The 15925-nt window shown below is 48.6% G+C and overlaps 1 protein-coding gene across 1 annotated transcript in view; it reads right to left on the reverse strand.

Annotated features, from left to right (window-relative positions):
* Positions 1 to 460: 460 nt before the first annotated feature.
* mettl24 (methyltransferase like 24) overlaps positions 461 to 15925 on the reverse strand; it is a 28080-nt gene continuing 12615 nt past the window's right edge. Inside the window, exons 3-5 of the mRNA XM_018730401.2 lie at positions 13507 to 13646; positions 10554 to 10779; positions 461 to 799 (exon numbers count right to left, since the gene is read on the reverse strand). Coding sequence (XP_018585917.2) covers positions 479 to 799; positions 10554 to 10779; positions 13507 to 13646 — 687 coding nt within the window. The 3' untranslated portion in view covers positions 461 to 478. The remainder of the gene's footprint in view (positions 800 to 10553; positions 10780 to 13506; positions 13647 to 15925) is intronic.

The raw sequence follows: 15925 nt of genomic DNA on the forward strand, positions 1-15925 counted from the left end.
TGCGTTTTCGGTTTGTAAGATTTAGGTTTGTTTGTCGAAGACCTTTGCTTCCATGTGCCTCGCTTGTCGCTCCCAGAATCCAGTTAGAAAATATTAAAAAAAAGCCTTTGAGCCAAAATGCATAAGTTGATAAGTGCTCATGTTTTGCAGGAGTCCTACTGGATTTGGCTCCTCCCCACGGCTGTGTTCAGGACTCTTATGTGGACGGGCTGAAGGCAGTTTGCCAAATTCACGATGAAAATATTGAAGCAGACTCTCCAGTTGGAGTTTTCGGGTGCGTTTGCGCCAAGGCCGTAGCTGTGGCCAGCTGGCTAAGTACACTGAGACAACGTGAGGCCTCGGATGGGCTGAACGAGGCAAAACGTGGCTGCAGGCCACGCCCATAACTCATTAGCCAGTGAGGAGAAGACTTCTTTGATGGTAAAGCCCTCACTGGGAGAGCCAATAAAGAGCATCCAAACAATCTGTATGTTCTCCTTCAGCGTGGCCTCCACTTGGAGTTGACCCAGCCCAGAGTGTAGGCGCTAGTAGTGTTGAAGAGGTTCCTGTGCAGGAAGAGGCGGGGCCTGCCGCTGTACGCGTGGCTGTAGAACAGTCGGAAGTGGCTTCGCTCCAGCTCCTTCAGCAGGCTGTACCAATAACGCACCACCGCCGCATCGTCCCCGCCCACCTCGAACCCGGCCCAGTGCAGGTGGATCTCCACCAGAAGCTGCCCGATGTGCTCCAGGACGTCCTCCAGGATCAGGTTCTCCAGGATCTTCCACTCGGCACTCTCCATATCAGCCTTCAGCACATCGATCTGTACAACAGAAATTAATAGTTTTGGAGTGTCATTGCTGAGAAATGGTGCAAGTCTCCCTAGCGTCTCGTCCAGCTCAAGAGGACTCCAAAATCAAAAGACCATTGGTTCTGGGCTTTTGCTCCAATATGGTAGAACAAACTCCCTGTGTCACTCAGAGCTGCTGAATCCCCCCAGCATTCAAGAAGGGTCTCAAACCCATCTCTTTTAGAACCGCTTCTATCCTGACTTCCTAGCAACTCCAACACCATCTGCTATGATCATCTACGTATTTGCTATTTGAATGTCATTCCTATAGGAGCTACTTGAGGGATGTGAACCAGCAACATGGCGGTGTCAGACACGCAAGCTGACTGTCGAAAATCCCGTGTCTGTGTCTACAGCTCTTTGTCCGTTGTTTAACGCTTACTGATGTTCTCAGCTCGGCCTCTCAGTTGAGTTTTCTGCTGTTCTCTGATAGCAGTTTGAGCTTCGATGGAAATCAGCTGCCAACCAGGGAGCCACAAGATAAAGGACCACCTCATTCTTGGTTGGGCCCCTCAAGGTCCAGCCCAGGCCATGGTGCAGTAATTGGGCCACTTTTTTTTTTTAAAATACTTTTTTCTCTTGTGAAATCCATTCCCTATGTAAGCTGCAGGCCAGTAATTGTCTGTTCCACTTTCCCTTGACCTACAGCGGTAGATAAATTACCACTGCAGTCGGAACGTGTCACAAGGAGCAGCGGAGAGATGCTTGTATTTTTAACCGGTTACGGAGCGAACTCCACAAAGTCACCTTCGAAGTTCTACATGGTGCCCTTCAAGTGGCCAGAGCAGCTGAGCGAGAAGACACCTGGCGTAATACTGACCACAGACATGACAACCAGTGTCTTAATTTAAATCCCCAGACAGTTATTCATCCCTATGGTCCTCAAAGCACAGGTCATTTAACCCACGTGCAGTACAGAATTTACCACAAATTACATTGTTATGTTGAGAGTGTGTTCCACTGATGTATGGATGAGTGACCCCTTGTAAGTAGTGTATCTAGCAGTGTAAGTCACCGTGGTGAATAAGGTGTGTGGGCTGATAACACGACATAGAGTTTGTTGGAAGTCACTTTGGAGAAAAGCATCTGCTAATAAATAAATGTAAAAAAATGTAAATGTAATGTAATATAAACGGGCAGCGGGTCACGAGACCCTCCAGAGCCCACACTGCGGAGCACATCCAGGAATCAGTAACCATTGTGGTTCATGACTCATCTATACAATTTAGAAATAATCCGCAGTAATTTTGCTGATGTTCACTAAAAACGGTGGTGTTTTACACATTCCCGCTGAAACCAGACCCAGCTGGCTGAGGCCGGCATGTCCCTCGTTTCCTGCGAGCGCGGACGAGATCGAGGAAGACAGGAGGGCGAGAGCCACCACCATGTGGTAGGGAGGACATCCAGACCGGCCCCCAGACGTCCCCACTGGAGAGAGCGGCAATATTCAGCACCGCCGCTAACATGTGTCTTGTGAAATAATGTAAGAAATGTGACATTTTTATGCTGCGTCACCCTCTGATCGCTTGCACACACACACACACACACACACACACACACACACACACACACTCATCACGTCTCATCCTTTAGCCAATACAAAAATCATCTTTTTTCTACACATCAAATATTTCAGAGCCAAATGAGAATCATAATGACTTCAGGCTGATGTTTATGACAATAAATTACTTATTTTGACACACAGGACTCTCGGCCGACTGAGCATGTTTGCGCAGATGACCACCATTCACACACCGTCTGAGGCCGCTTGTCCTGGGTGGGGTCACAGCTACCCGGGGCCTAGCCCGGCAGCGCGGGGGACACGCCCTGGCTGGGACGCCAATCCATCACAGGGCACCCCAAGCAGGACTTGAACCCACCGCACCACCACACCCCCCAACCACCATTCAGCTTTGAATAAATTAGTTCCAAACTCATGAACCTTCCTGAAGACTCGGGGGAAAATTAAGCATTTCAATGACACAATGATCCTAAACTTCAAAGCTCTGAAGCAACAATCTAGGGTAAAATACAGTAATTTATACAGACCCTCCTGAGTAGCAGTCCATCACATGTAGCTTGTACAACAACTCAATATCAATCATATTTCAGAATTTCCTTGCAGAAGGAGACAACTGGTACCATAGCAGTTAAAGCTACCTTTGGACCTAAAGCTCACAGGTTTGAATCCCACCTCCAGCTGTAGTGCCCTTGAGCAACGTACTTACTGTCACGTCCGCGTCCACAACTCAGCTGACGGCACCTGACTCTGCTCCAGCACTTGATTAACTACTCACCCTTTAAAAGACCCTCCTCAGCTCCCATACCTTTGCGGAATCTCGTCAGAGACAGCCGCCCTCCCTCATGACGTCCAGCGCACACTCAACACTTGTCCTTCGTTCTCGTTTTCTGGTTTTCGTCCCTTCGCTTCGTTTCCCGACCACACAAACGGATCTTCGTTTCAACGGCGACCACCAATAGACCGACTCTTCCCTTCGTCTCCTGACCTCACCCACGTATCCCCGCTCTGACCCCGACTGCCGATCGACCGACCGTTCGCCTGTCCCCGACACCGACAACTTGCCTGATCCCCTGAATCCAACCGAACGACTCCGCACTTGGGTTCTGCCATCCCGGTTCCCTCGGCCGCCCATGACACTTACCCGAAATTGCTGCAGTAAAATTACCCAGCTGTATAAGTTGGTAAATAATTGCACGTCTCGTAAAGTTGTCAGCTAAATATATAAATAAGAAAAAAACTTACGAAATGGTAACAATACTTCATCTTGGTTGCATCTGCCCAACGGAAGCTGTGTTTTCGCACCTTGGCGCTAACAGCATTTTGAAAAGTTAATCGCAGTTCTATTACTGCAGAGTGCTGTTACATCACCATTTGATACCTGCCAGGACACTCGTTCCAGCTGGTCGCCGAAACACTTTTTGCATGTAATTATTTAACGCAAGAAAATTCACCCACAGAATGTTCGAGGAGAAGAAAAGATTAAGAAACTCTGAAGATCTGAACCCAGCAGGAAGCAGCAGCCCCAAACAAGACTGCAGGATAGCAGAAGACTGAACCACAGGGCAGGATGGGCCTGCATATTTGTTAATTATATATACATGCAGTCCTGGTTGAAAGTATGTGAACCCCTTGTGTCTCTTTGTTTGATCACAAAATGGGTATTTAATGAGAATCAGTCTTTGTCATATGACATAACAGGTGTGTAATGGTCAATTCCATGTGTTGTTTTAGAGGAAATCGTGTGTGGTAGAAACACGCAAGTAGTGCAGGTGTGAAAATAAGTTAAACCCATGTTACGCTGGAAACCAAGTAGGAAAGTAGAATCACACGCAATGTCTACAACCACTTGGGTCACGGAAGCCGGAGTCTTACCCAGCAATGCGGGGTGCAAGGCCAAAGGGGGAGAGGACACACCCAGGGCAGGATGCCAGTCTATCACAAGGAACTTCACTCAGGGCTTGAACCCCAGACCCACCACACAGTGGGCACCAGCTGAACCCAGCTGACCCCACCCCACCCCACCACCATGCCTCCATGCCTCCACACCCTCCCAGCCCCCTGCATTTTGGCATTGTGACTGAGCTATTAGTAACCGAAGCAGTATTTTTTACCCATCGGTATTTACCCATTCATGCACTTGGATTTCCTATGGTAAGTTACATTTACATTTATTCATTTAGCAGACGCTTTTCTGCAAAGCGACGAGCATCTCAGTTCAATGTAGGTGAGGTACTTTGCTCAAGAGTGTTACAGCAGGACCTCCCAGGTCTCAAAGCAAAACCTTTCAGGTCACAGCACTGTCAGTAGTGAAAAACTTGCAGAAAGTTGCCTTTTGCAAGTTTTTCTTGAAATTTCCTACAATGAAATTTTTAAAATGACCAAATAAGTCAGTGGACAATAGGAAACGTAAGGAAGATCCAAGTTCCAAATTTAACTTTGCGAAATATGAACACGCTATTGTTAGCCATGAAGGGAAGAGCTCAGGATCAAATTTCAGTGTTTCACACACAGCCAGGAAGCTTGCCAGGAAACCCCAGTGTACACCTGTCCTCACTTTCCAGGTGATGGTTTAATCCCGATTTAATGAGCACTGACCGCTCGTGCATTCTGCCGCACCTGTCACTGGTATGAGCATGTGCCGATTGGACGGGGGCTCTGCTATTGGATTAATGGTGAACTTGGCTCTGTTGACCCTTTACTCCATCAATGTCCGTGCAGGGATGGAAGATCCCCAGAAGAGCTACTGTACATTTATCACGACCTTTATAGTCCCCCAGTGAAGGACTGGGGACGTCCACATGGACAGTGAATTATCGGCGAGTTCCGGGCTCGGCGCTGAGCCAAACGGAGCCGAGCCGAGCTGAGCCAACAGCCGGCCGGCATTATAAAAACACGCAGAGCTCATTTGAGCCCTGCATGGCTCTCATGAGGAGCCGCACAACTTATGAGTCATTGTTTATTGGAATTTTCTAGGTAATTACTCCCGCAGCACCTCAACCTGTGGAAAACAGTTATAAAAATAATGAATGCCTTCTTTTACTGTTCTCGCCAGTAATACTGGGGGACGGGGCGGGGGGCTCGGAGATTTCTCCCACTGCGGTAATGTGGACGGCAGCAGCCCTGAAACCACCTTAGATTGTTATGCAGCTGCTAATGAAGCCTGAAATGAAAGTTGGGCACTTCATGAGCTCTGGTAAATGCAGAGCACCCAGCAGATGTGTTTCTTCAGGGCCTGCAGTGTCAGCCTGTATCTTATGTGATGTTTGGATGAATCCATCTGTGAAGCTACTAAAAAAAGATGTTGCACATGTCAAACACCTTGGCTGCCGGATATTAAATGAGGCAAGTTTAAAAGGAGGAAAAGCAGGACCCCTCCTGGGGAACTGAATCGACAGCAACCAAGTCACAAGTCCAATTCTGTGCACTTATCCCCCGTAATCTGGCCCAAATTCGTACTTGAAACCATATAATGAAATCACATTCCATTATTTCATGTTTGGAAGAATTATGATTTGTATCAAGCCCATCCCAGGTTCCCACCAACATCATGCTATGCAATGCAATGCAATGCAATTCCTACAACCACTTGTCCCAAGCGGGGTCACAGGAAGCCAGAGCCTACCTGGCAACGCCGGGTGCGGGGCGACGCACCCTGGACGGGATGCCAGTTTGTCACAGGGCACCCCAAGCAATGCTTGAACCCCAGGCCCAGCCCACAGTGGGCATAGGCCAAACCTGCTGTGCTACAACATCATGCTAAATGATGCTTACTATCATAATGAAAAAAGTCATGTAATGCATTAAAATAGAATGAATAACAAGTAATAACTATGAATGTAATTTTATTAAGGAAAAAATCATGATGAAAAGTTAGTATTACAGTCTGCGTGGACCGGCTTGAGGAAGACAAAGACCATATGGCTAATTTACATAAATGAATAATTAGAAATTGAAGCACTGTGGTGCATTACAGAGGGAGCACGGTGGCACAGTGGGTTTGGCTGGTGTCTGCTGTGTGTTGGGTTTGGGGTTTGAGCCCTGGTTGGAGTGCCTTGCGATGGACTGGTGTCCCCTCCTGGGTGTGTCCCTTCCCCCTAAGCCTTGTGCCCTGTGTTGCTGGATTAGGCTCCGGCTTGCCATAACCCTGCTGAGGACAAGCAGTTGCAGACGATGGATGGTGCAAAACAGAGGATCCAGAAGCGATATACAAACATGATTGTAGCACTGCTGAGAGTGTGGGTACATGGCTCCCATAATGCACTGCTTCTCACAGTTTCTCTCACACAGCTGTTATGTTGAATGTTGTTGCCCAGGACCTGATATCTCAGACTAGATACAAGAAAAATTCCAATTGATTAGCAATGACTGCAATTAATAATCACTGAGCAGATAAGGAGGATGGAATGAGAGGGGATATGTGTCCATAACAACAGTATCAGTTACCAGGGTAGAAGTTAAGGGTCATGGATTTTCACTAACGCATACGGCACCGAAGAAGGAGGAGGATCAGCGGCTCCATCGCTGAAGCTACAACGGACCATTTGCCTCAGTACATCAGGATTCTTCGTGGACTCATCGCAGAAACAAAACCCAATGACACCGGTGATAAAGAGTCAACAACGCAATCCTTGCACTTGTGAAGTGCCACTTGAGACGAACGAAGGGAGCACAATAATTTCTCTTCACTGGGGGAGAACAAGTCCATCCAGCCGGAAACCTGCACGGTGGTGCAGCGGGGACTCACCTCGCTGCATTCATCAATCTTGCTTTGTGACTGTCCCAAAGCATCATGGGTCCTGATCACCTAACAGGAGCCACATTCTGGACAGTTAAAATGCAGCGGCAACAAGGGGCTCAAAGAAAACAATCCCAAACAGCCCTGGAGAAATAATGCCTCAAATTCCATGCAAAATTAAAGAAAATTGTTTGGTCTACTTCCTATAATTTTCTCAGTCTTCTTCCTTTCTTCTCATTTCTTCTTCATCACCCGGCATGAGCGGAAACCAAGCACAAGGCATCTATGCAGCTGAAAGTTACCACTGTAACCAAGAGTATTACACCCTGGACAGGATGCCAGTCCATCGCAGGGTATCAGAAGAATAAGGACAACAATTCATCCATTACCTGGGTCCGTGTTAGGAGGTACCACAGTATATTAATACACTGCAGGTACAGAGGCACATTGCCATTCCAATGCCATTCCATTTACCCCAGCGCAGAGTAATTAAACGGTAATTAATGGCCATATCCTGGCAAGCCAAGGGAGCTCGGGTGGCTGGTGAACCAGTTCTGCCGCGCTGCCGGTCATACTTCAGCGGCCAGCGGGATCCAGCGGCCGCCAGCAGGCATGAGTCACCCGCGATTCTGATAATGAGCTCAAAGACATGCAGATTTCGACCTTTCGGATGATTCCGAGGCTGTTATTTCCTGCTGTCCTGCAAGGCGGAACAAATTACTGCGAAAGCCAAGAGCACGCCTGCTTTTTACACCCGGAACATGCAACACACACACACACACACATTTTCAGAACCGCTTGTCCCTCACGGGGTCACGGGGAACCGGAGCCTAACCCGGCAACTCAGGGCGTAAGGCTGGAGGGGGAGGGGACACACCCAGGACGGGACGCCAGTCCGTCACAAGGCACCCCAAGCGGGACTTGAACCCGAGACCCACCGGAGAGCAGGACTGCGGTCCAACCCACTGCGCCACCGCACCCCCTCGAACATGCAACATTAAGGCATCATTATTTGGGTTCCATGGGGGGGGCGTAGGGGCGCGGTGGTGCAGCGGGTTTGGCCGGGGCCTGCTGTGTGGCGGGGTCGGGGGTTTGAATCCTGCTTGGGGTGTCTTGCGGCAGACTGGCGTCCCGTCCGGGGTGTGTCCCCTCCCCCCTCAGCCTTGTGCCCTGTGTTGCCGAGTTAGGCTCTGGTTTGCTGTGACCACACTCGGGACAAGAGGTTGTAGACATTGTGTGTGTGCGTGTGTGTGTGTATTTGGGTTCCGGTGAGTCAGCACGATACTACAACAGGTCAGGCTGACTGCTGGGGTAATGTGCGCCATCCCTCAACCACTTTAACTTCCTCACTCTAGAACTTTCCACAGTACCCCCTCCCTGGATGAGGGGTGCCACTTGGAGGCAAAGGAAGCACAGGTCCTCTGAGCACCTGATGAACTGCCCTTGTGACCAGAAAGGCTACAGGTATTTAAGCACCCGCTGCTTAAAACGGCAGGAACACTGTACCTCTAATAGGTCGGAAAGTGTCCATCAAGCCAAAAAACTTCTGAAACGTTAACTACAAAGTTAAACTGCAAATCTGCAGCCGGCACGGCGTGTAAATGAATGCAAGCCATCTTTAAGCAGTGAGTCCCTCCCACTCAAGTTGGAGGATTAATTATGTGTGCAATCATTTTAATAATCGGGGGTTCTTGTAACTGGAAATGATCTACGATTGAAGAAGTACGATTCAAGAACTTGCCTGCGGGCAAATAAAAGCATGAATATTGAGACGACATGATGGTGACAAAGCATTCCGTTCTCCTCTCGGCGGCAGGATTAGGCCAAATCACATGGTTGGCGGCGCTCAGGGCAGGGGTGTTTGGGTCTTCCTGGCCCATTCCCTTAACCACTTTCATTACACTCCTCAAAGTCTAAGCTCGTAGCTTCCGATTTCTGATTTATAGGCCTGCTGTACTTAATCAGCCTTTTTGTAATTTGTAATTGTAATTTTTCCACTGCAATTTCTTTCCACAAGTTGCCATCAGTTATGAGCAAAAAAGAAACTGTGTACAAGGTCTTGGCACCGTTTTCCTTTGAATCCATGGAAAAGCATTCATGCACCTTTACTACTGCAGTGAAAATTCTGGAAAGGGTCCTCAGATGTGCTCATGTGTGAACAGCATTGGAAGCACAGCAGTGAGACTGAGGTTACCATATCACACTCACACAAACACTGTCTGAACCGCTTGTCCCGTACGGGGTTGCGGGGAGCCGGAGCCTAACCCGGTAACACAGGACGCAAGGCCGGAGGGGGAGGGGACACACCCAGGACAGGACGCCAGTCTGTCTCAAGGCATCCCAAGCGGGACTCAAACCCCAGACCCATCAGACAGCAGGACCTGGTCAAACCCATTGCGCCACCACACCCCCTCGCAAGAAGATTGGATTCTCTCAAAAAAATTAATTTTCAGGAAAGCTGAAGGGAAAAGAAGAAGACATCAACCAAATAGATGGACCCAGTCACAGTAACAATGGACCCCTCTTCTTGCATTAAGGACACGAGGAAGTTTCTGGAAACACTATTTAGGTTTTCGCGACGAGTCGACATTGACTCAACAACTTTTATTAAAAACATTTGGTACAGTATGACCGCGATAATATTTGGCGAGCATTTCAAACAGGTTCAAAGGGATGAGAAGGACAGGTGCATTATGGCCGCTAATCAAGAACTGACAAGATGGCTATCAGAAAGTCTTTTTAGAGACCGGAAAAATGGACAAATGATGAAAATTCATAAATACCTACTCCGGTACAGGATATTATATTAATTAAGCTCAGAAGTAAAAACCCTTGGCATTCTCCCATAAACAGACAGTTAATTTAGCAGTTACCATACAGGTTTGGTGGCACATACCTAGCAGGTAAATTCATGTAAACTGTAGGGACCTGTATGTAATCACACATCGCCTACGTGTCTCCTACACTCCGCACTGAAACAAAACATTTCCAGCACGTTCTCTTGGCAGGGGAGACATTTTGAGCCTTAATCATTTCTCTGGCAAGCGGCGCTTTGAGGTTCGGCCAGAGTCTGGGCTTGCTGAGTCCCAGAAATGTGGGCTCTGTTAAGCGCTCAGCCCCCGGGGACGCGTCCCTCCCCTGGGCTCGGAGTCCCAGCTGCCGAGTTCCTGAGCAAAGCTGGACCCGTGGTGCTCCATCTCAGCAGACGCGTTACAGCAAAATCTACTGCAAAAACAGCGACGTTTGCAAAGCAGGCGAGGTGCTGTGGACGTGGCGCGTGCCATGCTGAAACAGCACCAGAATAACGAAAGGACTTTCTTTGTAGAGGGCCTTTGGGTGCAATAAGCTCTCAAAGTGGTTGGAAGGTCCACCAGCAGGGACAGCTGGCCAGACCAGGAAGCTGGAGGGATTGTTCTTGACTAAAACCACCCCTGCATTCCCCCTCACCCCCCTGCCCCTCGCGCCCTCACCTTCCTGTGACCGAATTCACTGAGGATGGTTGCCAGCTTCTTGGTGGTGCCTCGCCGTCGAAGCTGTGGCACGGCGGGGTTCGGATCCCTCCAGCCCACTGACAAGCTGTGGTGCCACATGGCCGAGTCATGCAGGTGGGCTTGCGAGCCGCTGGGGTCGAAGCGGTGCACCTCGCACCCGACCCGCGCCAGGCTCAGCTCCAGAGCTCTGGCATCCATTCCCAGGCTGCGAACACAGAAACAGGTGAGTTTAGTGGGCCAACAGAGGAGTCCATCATTCACCAGTTAAAGAGAGGAATGTTGGACCCTACAGTTCGCCACCCAAAGTCAGACTGAAGATAGATGAACTAAGGCTCCTGAAACTTTGACATTCGAGGACATCTGCATTCTTTCAGCTCAACAATCACATCAGTACATCAAATGACATTGCAGCATATTCCGCAAATCCTTTATATAGTAATAAACCATTGTTTCACCTCGCCATCGATGCTCCCTCCTCTGCTCCTTCAACTGTATGCTTTCTGAAACAGGGCCGTTTCTTGAGTGCATTTCGGGTTATTGCCCTTTCTCCATCTCACACACTTGTGGTGAGGTACAGTTGGTGACATTTTGGGTGAAACACTAACACTGAGGGACATTTGCCAGCCCCAAGGGATCTGATCGGCTAATGCTAACACTATGGACTACTTGCCAGCCCCAAGGGATCTTACTGGCTAATGCTAACACCATGGGTGTTAGCTTGTGGTGAGGTACAGTTGGTGACATTTTGGGTGAAACACTAACCCTCGGCCACTTGCCAACCCCACGGGATCTGATCAGCCAACGCTAACACCATGGACTACTTGCCAGCCCCAAGGGATCTTACTGGCTAACGCTAACACCATGGGCTACTTGCCAACCCCAAGGAATCTGATCGGCTAATGCTAACGCTCTCGGTCACTTGCCAACCCCAAGGGATCTTATCAGCTAACGCTAATGCCCTCGGCCACTTGCCAACCCCAAGGGATCTGATCAGCTAACGCTAATACCCTCGGCCACTTGCCAACCCCAAGGGATCTTATCAGCTAACGCTAATGCCCTCGGCCACTTGCCAACCCCAAGGGATCTGATCAGCTAACGCTAATGCCCTCGGCCACTTGCCAACCCCAAGGGATCTGATCAACTAACGCTAACACTGAGGGGCCCTCGCCAGCTTCAAGGATTCCGATCCGCTAACAGCACTCAGGGCCACTTGCCAACTCCAAGGGACACTAACACTAACACCGAGGGCTATTATCAGCTACAAAATGGCTATGGCAGTAAACATGAATGTTGTGACAATGAGGCAAATGGGAAACGGAAGAGCAGCGGCAGAAATTTCTGAGCTAATCGTTGGCCATCTTGTTTTAATTACAGGCACAGGATCTGTTTGCAGAAGGGAATATCCACGGATGACATGCTCTCATCCCCTGTGATTCCCCCGTCTAATTAATCTACCACCACAGAGCTGGGGCCCAAAGGGACAAGAAATGAATATGGAGCACTTGGGGACTGTGACAGAGACTGAAAGGCAGGAGAGGCTAGGTTTGGCTACACCGATTAATAGCACATCTGCTTAACTCTTTCGTATGTAAAACATGTGCCTGGGGCAGCAGGTGGCGTAGCGGTTAGAGGCACCGCTACATTCGGACTTAGAGGACCCAGGCTGGAGTCCCAATCCCTGCTCTAGCATGCTTGAGCAAGGGACTAACCTTGAATTTTAACCGAGTAATAATTACCCAGCTGTATAATTGGGTAGATCATTGCAAGTCACTTTGGAGAAAAGTGTCAGCTAAATTAAAAAATGCTAATCCGAAGCATCCTAATGTTGTTGCCTTGATGGACAATTAAAGGAATAATGAACATGTTGTGCCAACTGTTAAGAGACAGTTTTAAATATTTGTTGGTAATTAGGAGAGTCCCGCCTTCTTCTTTCTTGGCCAATTGGGGAAGAGAAAGTTGACCAAACTCCACCCAATTGGCTGCCTGCTGCTCCACCCTCATCCCACTGGGGCCTTGGTCTCAATAGCTGCCCTCCAAAGTGCCTGACCACCAGCGGGACAGATAAGATCAAAGCCAAGTCCATATTTAAATTAATTAATGAAGCAAGCACGGCCCCCTGGTGTGCCTGGATTCTTTCTCGTGGACACGGGTCCCCGGTGTTTGCGGACCCCAGTGGGGCTGTGTCGGCGGGGAGCAGTGGAGGACAGCATGTGGGCACAGTAATTATTTAAACTGTTAGAAAGTGAAACCCAATGGTGTTGAGAGTATTAAAATGGCTAACACGGTCAGTGCATCTGAAGAGATTCTTGTTTGTGTGTTTACACAACGAGGCTGTTGCGGCCGCTATAACAGCACCACGCTGTGCAGAAACACTGAAGTTTCTTTAACCTTCCTCAGAATGTGGGAATCATGTTTTTTGGATTTGTCCTAAACTGGAGCCAGCTGTGTTACACAGAAAAGAAAAACATCTGCAGATGATTTTCACCTTCGGGGGAACTTTGGAGGCCTTGTCAGGGTTGATAGGCCGAAATGCACCTTCAAGCCCTTCAAGGCCAACATGCACCCTTCGAGCCCTTGCAAAATATGAGAGCTTCATTCGTCAGCATTTACAGAGATGCAATGGACCATACCATGGTAATTCTTAAAGAAACAGAGTGAAGGTTTCATTCTTTCTTTTGCTTTTTGTAATATGTCCACACAAGGAATTGCATAAGACACATGAAAACTGAGTGTGGTGGGTATGGGTGGGAAATTGAGAGCGGCACACAGATATGGTGATGCTCCCCATCACGCCAATGATACGAAGTCATCTCCCCAACAGTTGACGCACCCTCCTTGTCCTGCGGGGGCATAGCCAGTATTCAGATGTATTTAACTCATTTCGCTCTTTCCCTGATTTTGTATGGTGGTCCAGAGCAGGCCGTGATCTCACCCCAAGGAGTAGACGCGGCACTGCTTGTTCCCAATGCGCTGGGACAGGCCGTAGCGCTCGTCCAGACACACTTGCCAAGGTCCCGCTAAACCCTGTAGGTCGTCAGCCAGAGCTCCTCCTGCAGGAGGGGCACAGCGCACCTGCGGAGCAGATTACACAGCATCGTTAGAGCAGTTAATGGGAGGTTAGCTAGCAGCCAGCCAATGAGAGACGAGCACTGAATTTGACTCCCAGTGGGCGCTGCTCGATCCCCCCATCGCACCATTTCAGTTGCACATCTCCGACCCCACAGTTGTGGTGACAGGTCAGTTTGACGCACGGAAACATTTCAATAATTGTATTGCTCTCGGTGCCTCGGTTCCCATCAGCGCAGCAGAAACTCAGCAGGAGGTGAGTGAGTGACAGCATGAGGGGAAAAAAAGATTCACAGTCACCCATTCATCTCCACTTGGCTGTGGAATGTTCTGATTGGGAGCTACCATCTAATAATGAATGAGTGAAATGAGGTCCTCTCCAACGTTGTAATAAATGAGTGAAATGAGGGCCTGTCTGTCATAATAATAAATGGGTGAAATTAAAATGTGATCAGTGTAATAATGAGTGAGCGAAAAGAAGGTTTGTCCAGTGTGACAATGAATGAGTGAAATGAGCAGCTGTCCAGTGTAGTAATGAATAAGTGGAATGACGTCCTTTTCATGCGGTAATGAATGAGTGAAATGAGGACCTGTCAAATTCATTAATGAATTAGTGACCCGACGACCTGTCCAATCTAATAATGAATGAGCGAAATGAGGGCCTGTCCAACATCATAATGAATGGGTGAAATTAAAATTTGATCAGTGTAATAATGAGTGAATGAAAAGAAGGCTTGTCCGGTATAATACTGAATGAGGGAAATGAGGCTCTTTCCAATGCGGTAATGAATAAATGAAATAACGTTTGGAGGAACACCGCCTGCGTCGCCGTGTTTCGCACGAAGTCAGGATATGAATACAAATGGAGAGGAGTGCAGAAGTTCGCTAGAGAAATAGAGATCAATCAGCTGCAGAGGCATCCGGCTAGAACGCAAACCACTCATAGTAGGATTCTGGAGCAAACAGAGTGCACCTGACATTACAGAAGGAGACAGGATTTAACCAAGTTTATTTAACACACACACACACACACACACACACACACACACACACACACACACACATCCAGTTGACCCAGAGGAAGGGATGTTGTGAGGTCTCTGCCACAAAAGAATCACAAGGTAACAGCAGAACTCCTAAACTTCTTCCCTCACTCTTTCCTCCACTGCATCGAAGGGACAACAGCAGGGCCTTTGGTGGGTCTGAAACCTGTGACCTACTCGACATACCAGTTAGTCATTAGTCACATACCATTCAGTGCTCCATGAAGCAGGGTACTGGACCCTGCAGCTACGTAGGTAACACTAGAGCACTGTGGACAGACAGCATCGCACTGGAGCACAGTGTATTCCCAACTTGCCAGTGCTGACAAATGAGGGCGTTACCCCACAATGTCAGACGTGTCCCGCTCCAGCCGTTATAAACACAGTTCACAAAACACTGTCACATTCCGTTACAGTCACTCCCCTGAAGCAGTGACAGCGAGGGTCTGGACCCTATACTGATAGAAAACTGACTGTGGTTGGCAGAAATTACACTGTTTATTCACACATTATCACCGCACTTGAACCCTGAATTGCAGCGTTATTCAAAGATTAGTTTATATTCAGTATCACTTCTGTCATACTCCACCCCCACTCAGGGGTGGCATGGAGGTACGGTGGCACCGCGAGTAGTGCTGCTGCTCACAGCGCCTGGGTGGGGCAAGAGGATGTGGGTTCAATCCCTGTTCAGTCTGTGTGGAGTTTGCATGTTCTCCCCGTGTCTGTGTGGGTTTCCTCTGGGTGCTCTGGTTTCCTCCCACAGTCCAAAGACATGCTGTTCAGGTTCCCCCATACTGTGTGTGTGTGTGTGTGTGTGTGTGTGTGTGTGTGTGTGTGTGTGTGTGTGTGTGTGTGTGTGTGCACAAGTGTGGGCCTTCTTCACCTGGTAGAGGAGTGCTGCAAGCTGGCTGGATGAAGAGCTTGTATCTCACTGCTCAAAACCTATAGCCCACCTGCTGTCAAAGTCCCAAAATCCTGTGCATGTTTCTCATACACTTTCCACGCACCAAGAGCTGCTCTGTCTTAATACCAGAACCAAGACTGAGAAGTGCAAGGTAAACATGGTAAGGCCTTCTCAGCGTTTCCCCTTGTTTCCTCTTCTGCTGCTGCCGGGACACCAGGAGTCGTGAAAAACAAACATGTTATTGACCAAATACCAATATAAACACGCCGATCAACCTCGTTCTTTGAGCCTTATCTTTTATAAAGAAATATATTCTTCTTACACCTGTTATTTCTCTC

This window comes from Scleropages formosus, chromosome 1 (assembly GCF_900964775.1).
Source record: "Scleropages formosus chromosome 1, fSclFor1.1, whole genome shotgun sequence".
NCBI lineage: Eukaryota > Metazoa > Chordata > Actinopteri > Osteoglossiformes > Osteoglossidae > Scleropages > Scleropages formosus.